Source organism: Solanum pennellii, chromosome 4 (assembly GCF_001406875.1).
Source record: "Solanum pennellii chromosome 4, SPENNV200".
NCBI lineage: Eukaryota > Viridiplantae > Streptophyta > Magnoliopsida > Solanales > Solanaceae > Solanum > Solanum pennellii.
The window spans coordinates 76228173-76233977 of NC_028640.1; the positions used below are offsets into that span (position 1 = coordinate 76228173).

At 37.9% G+C, this 5805-nt stretch overlaps 1 protein-coding gene across 1 annotated transcript; it reads right to left on the reverse strand.

The window, feature by feature from the left end:
- Window positions 1-2723: 2723 nt before the first annotated feature.
- On the reverse strand, window positions 2724-4975 carry LOC107017069 (endoplasmin homolog). Its single transcript, XM_027916020.1, has 3 exons — window positions 4822-4975; window positions 4031-4384; window positions 2724-3933 (listed from the first exon to the last, which is right to left on the reverse strand). The coding sequence occupies exons 1-3, from the start codon at window positions 4918-4920 to the stop codon at window positions 3706-3708; spliced, it is 681 nt and encodes a 226-aa protein (XP_027771821.1). The 5' UTR covers window positions 4921-4975; the 3' UTR covers window positions 2724-3705.
- Between the last annotated feature and the right edge of the window lie 830 nt (window positions 4976-5805).

The window sequence follows — 5805 nt, forward strand, 5'->3', positions numbered from 1 at the left end:
GATCGCAAGGCATAAGACGGTCAGGCACACACCACAGCAGAATGGAGTTGCCGAGAGAATGAACAGAACTCTTCTTGAGAAGGCTCGTTGTATGCTCTTACAAGCTAAGATGTCCAAAGTATTTTGGGCTGAAGCAGTTCATACTGCTTCTCATATTGTCAATCGGTCTCCAGCATCAGCGATTGACTTTAAGACTCCGAATGAGGTCTGGTCAGGTGAACCCTCTAACTATTCATACTTGCGAATATTTGGGTGTCCAACTTATTATCATGTTAATGAAGGTAAGCTTGAACCAAGGGCTAAAAAGGCCATATTCGTAGGGTATGTTGATGGAGTAAAAGGGTACAAACTATGGTGTTTGTCTTTACTCAAATTTGTAGTTAGTAGAGATGTTACCTTTGATGAATCCTCTATACTTGATCCTCGTAAAGTTTCTATGGAGTTATCTAGAAACGAGAACAACGAGCAGGTGGAGCTACCGGTGGAGCTTACCAAGAAACGGGATCAAGAGACTCAAAGTGATGAGTCAAAAGATGCAGAAGAACTTGCTTCCAATGAACCATACACAATTGCGAAGGGAAGGGACAAAAGGCGGATACGGAAACCGGAACGTCTTATAGAGCAAGAAAATCTGATTGCACAAGCGTTCGTAGCTGCAGAAGAAGAGATTAAGGATCTCGAGCCCTCTTCGTATATTGAAGCAACTTCTTGCAAAGATGCTGCACAATGGCAGTTGGCCATGATGGAAGAGATGGAGTCTCTTCACAGAAATGAGACATGGGTCTTAGTTAAAAGGCCAAAGGGGATGAGGACAGTTGGATGCAAATGGGTCTACAAAAAGAAAGAAGGTATTCCAGAAGTGGAAGCTGCTAGGTTCAAGGCGAGATTGGTTGCAAAGGGTTTCAGTCAGAAGGAGGGAATTGACTACAATGAGATCTTTTCTCCAGTCGTGAAACATAGCTCAATTCGCGTGCTGCTAGCATTGGTTGCACAATTTGATTTAGAGCTTCAACAGCTTGATGTCAAAACTGCTTTTTTACATGGTGATCTAGAAGAGACAATCTATATGGATCAGCCTGAAGGTTTCCTAGCTGAAGGAAAAGAAGACCATGTATGCCAACTGAAGAAGTCTTTGTATGGTTTGAAGCAATCCCCTAGACAGTGGTACAAGAGGTTTGATGCATTCATGACTACACATGGATTTTCGAGGAGTGCATTTGATAGTTGTGTGTATCACAAGAAGATGTCTGGTAACTCTATGATTTATCTTTTGTTGTATGTTGATGATATGCTTATTGCTGCTAACAACATCACAGAGATAAATATTTTGAAGAAACTGTTGAGCAAGGAATTTGACATGAAGGATCTAGGAGTTGCAAAGAAAATCCTTGGAATGGAAATTTCAAGAGAAAATGGTGTTGTACATCTTTCTCAGAAGAGGTACATCCGAAAAGTTCTTGAAAGATTCAATATGGATATGAGCAAGCCTGTAAGTACACCTTTAGCTTCTCATTTCAAGCTTTCAGAGTTACAAATGCCTCAATCTATGGATGAGGTGGAGCATATGTCAAAGGTTCCTTATGCGAGTGCAGTTGGTAGCATTATGTATGCTATGGTATGCACACGTCCAGATATTGCCCAATCTGTAAGTGTAGTAAGCAAGTACATGGCAAATCCAGGAAAAAGGCATTGGGAAGCTGTCAAGTGGATATTGAGATATCTCAAAGGAGCTCCTGATGTTGGCCTAACCTTTCGGAAAAGTGAAGGTATTTCAATTCTCGGTTATGTTGATTCTGACTATGCAGGGGATCTTGATCGAAGGAGGTCCACAACTGGATACATCTTTACTCTCGTTGGCAGTGCCGTTAGTTGGAAATCGACTTTACAGTCGATTGTCGCTTTGTCTACAACAGAGGCAGAATATATGGCAGCAACGGAGGCAGTGAAAGAAGCTATCTGGTTGAAAGGTTTGGTGGCAGAATTGAGTTCAGCTCAGCTTAAATCAATTCTAAAATGTGATAGTCAAAGTGCTATTCATTTGATTAAAAATCAAAGATTTCATGAGCGCACCAAACACATTGATGTCAGATTTCATTTTATTCGAGATGTCGTAGAAAAGGGAGCTATCAAGGTTGAGAAGGTTATCACAGACGATAACGCTGCAGACATGTTGACCAAAATAGTCCCGCTTGCCAAGTTTGCACACTGCAAGGACTTGGCGGGAATATGATGCAACTCTAAGAGAACAACTGCTAGGTGGAGCTGGTATGTTCAACAAAGGTTTGATTCTTCTTGTTTCTTACAATGGGATTGCCCAGTAAGCTTAGAAGTTTTGGCCGGAGTTGTTTATACGCATGCTTGGAACACAAACCAAGGTGGAGATTGAAAGAGTTGGTTTTGGTTCTTGTGGAATCAAACTAAATGGAAGATGAATTAATATGAATATTTGGTAGGAAGATAATTAGTACAAAATACAAGTCAAAGATTGTATCTTGGTAGGTGAAAGTTAGGCAAACCATAAAATGGTTTGCTATCTTAACCTTGACAATTTTGACACATAGTGATGTCATGGATGACATCAATAGGATGAATTTATTCCTATAAATAGGTAGCTCTTAATTAATTTTCAAATCATCCTTTCACTTGCCTTCTCACCTTCTAAGGCATTGTGTTCTCTCTCTTGTAGTATTTCACTTATATTCCTTTTATAGTGAAATAAATATCGGTGCAGTTGTTCTTTGGTGGACGTAGGATCATTTTGATCCGAACCACATTAAATATTGTTGTTCTTCCTTGTTCTTTAGTTTCACGTTTCCGCTAACATCTGCTCTAAACTGCTAACCTGTAGGGTGCTGTTACACTTTAGGTGCATCATTAATTGGCATGGCCAAGTTACCTTATTGCCTTTTTCCATAGTTCCTTCAGTTCAATATAGAATTCCCTAAACTTAAGTTCGCTGCCAAATACCCGTTTCATTTTAATTTTAAAAGAATATACCCCTCAATTGCTTGCTGGAAAATTATAACGTTTAGAAATCATGCAAACGATACAACCAAATCTAATGCAAGAAGATAATTAGTATAAATTGTAATTGCAGAAATTGTTACTCTAATTACTGATCTTAGTCTAATTATGTTAGAGATCAGGAGTAAGCTTCTGTAGATATTTGTTAGTTGCTTGTCGATATTTGTTAGTTGCTTGTCTTTGTCCATGAAGCCCTAAAGGTCAACACTACTGGATTACCCACCTAAGCTTTAGATAGGCTGTCATGGGTTTGAGCTTCCCTAACAAACAAAGCAAATATGGCCTGTTTCTGATTTTTGGAACTTGTTGAACAACTCGGATTGTGGTGTGGTTTCTGATTCTTGTTTTTATTGAATTCAGGTTATATAGAGGCTGGTTGGCCAACTTTAGGATCCATCAGGTCGTGGAGATTCAGTCAACCTACTGGATGTAAATGATTTTATGAGTCGATGTGCGCCATGTACCACTTCTGTTACACAGAAACTGGCAAGGCATAGGGACATACTTCATGAATTTACCCTGTGAACTTTCTGAAGTGGGAAAAAGAAAATATATAATCACGACAAATATTCCTTTTCCATACAAAACACTGGAAGTTATTATCACTAAAAAAAGATAGCACCATCCGTACAAATTTTCAAAACTAATCCATCACAATTTTTACACACAACCTATGAATTCCTACAGTTTTCTGCTCGAACGGCTCCAAGGTAATGGAAATATTTTTTCAAAAAGATTCTTCCCAATTTCAATCTCGGGCTCCTTCTTCACACCTCCGAAGCTGTTTAGACTGCTTTGAGCAAATCTAAACGGATGAAAAGTCGAAATCTCCGACTGTGTAAGCAACAACCCACTCTCGATCAAAGCTATACCATACATGGCTATAGCTAGTCTCTGCACATTCTCATCCTACAAAACAAAAACAAAATATTATTGATTCGAAATTTGAGTTTTACAATCATAAGAAAACACAATATATATATATATATATATATATATATATTACCTTTGGTTCATGCTGACAAAGATCCTTAATCATCAGATGCCCAGGGTTGATTTCGAGCACTCTTCTACCAGGCATCTGTGCCTGTGGCTCCCAATGTGGTAACATCTCCAAAAATGAAGTCAACCCGTACCTTGACTCCACCACAACACAAGGAGTGTCGAAAAGAAGATGGTTGATTTTTACATCAACATCAAGAAGCTTTGTCGACCATTTAACAAGTTCTCCAAATGACTTCTCGAGGTCTTCCTCGTGGAATTTGAATCCATCTCGGCATATATCATGGAATCTATTCCCCTTATAAGCCAACAGATGTTGGACCACATATGGATCTATATCATCTGTTAAGAGTATCACCTAAAAAACCAGAAAAGAAAGTCAGTTCGCCTCTGTGAAAAATATACTTGTATCAGATTTAAAAGGAATATAAATGATTGGGAAGTCTAGAGAGTGGCTAGTTTTTTTAGTGTTCTCAATCGGTTCACAGGACTACAAATTGGTGAAAATACACTCTGGTGGCTAGGGATCAATAAGGGCTCTCCTACAGGGTCGATGCAACATGTCATCTAATGAACCAGTCCAACATCCAGATTCATAATTGGCCATGGAAGCAAACATGGAAAGCCAAAATCCCATACGAAGTGTCTTTTTTTTGTGTAGTTATTAGCTAGAGAAGTTGTCCTCACATTGGAAAATTGTATATATGTTTCCGTTTTGGATATAAAATACAGTTACTTTTCTAAAAAAAAAAAAAAAAAAACTCGAATAAATTATCGATAAAGAAAATTTTATACCTCAAGATCTTTTTTCTTGATCATCTCAATAAAGGGCGACTTTTTCAACTGATTTTTGGTCGCTGTGAGGTAATATATTTTGTTTTGACCGGATTGCATCCTTGACAAATATTCATCTAGGCTTATCAGCTCGCCTTTGGATTTTGTGCTGCACACATACACAAATGAAAAATCAGTCAATGTCTATAATTAAGGGTTATTAATACATGTTTGAACCTTATGCGATGTGAACTAAGTTTGATATATAAGTGTACAAAGGTAAAAGGGCAATGGCTTTATTGTAAATATGTGCACAACTATCAAAAACAACCTCTCTACCTCACCTTTGAGGTAGAGGTAAGGTCTCCGTACACTCTACTCTCCCCAAATCTCACTTGCAAGACTACACTAGGTATGTTGTTGTTGTGTACAACTACTTCATGTTATCCTGAACTAAATGACCTCTAAATTCTGATTGTCTTTAGATAATTTTGAAGTGTAGATAAAACCTTTAAAAACTGAAAAGTAGCAGGAACGGGGTTTCAAGAAAAGATGAGTCATGCGCCCTTTTCATCCACAAAACTACAAAGCTGAATAAACAGAAATTTTGATACTATAGACAGTAGGAATATTAAATAAACATATATAAATTTTGATACTATAGACAATAGGAATATTAAATAAACATATATAAATTTTGATACTAACTGATGATTTCATTGCGCACACACTTAGGATTTTTCCTAGTTCATTTATCTGCACTCAATACTCATAATACTAATATGGTAAAGCAGAGATACTAGTTGTTGGCATAATGATGCTAACAATTTTTATAGCTACCTTTGACACATTAGCCAAATTCTCCCATTTGCGACCTTCTCTTTCAATTGGAGGTTTCCCCTTTTGAACTACAACCTGCCACACCTGTTTGGGAACCTGCAATTTCTTCTCTACTTCCCCTTGTATCACCATTCCCCTTATCTTGATTCTGGTGTGTCCATACCG

Excerpts from the sequence above, each read along its gene's own strand:
- LOC107017069 (XM_027916020.1), bottom strand. The coding sequence starts at position 4,920 with ATGCAATCCGGTCAAAACAAAATATATTACCTCACAGCGACCAAAAAT. Across the intron at positions 4,385-4,821 it reads TCAAGAAAAAAGATCTTGAG|GTGATACTCTTAACAGATGA; the intron begins GTATAAAATTTT and ends CTGGTTTTTTAG. Across the intron at positions 3,934-4,030 it reads TTTGTCAGCATGAACCAAAG|GATGAGAATGTGCAGAGACT; the intron begins GTAATATATATA and ends TTTGTTTTGTAG.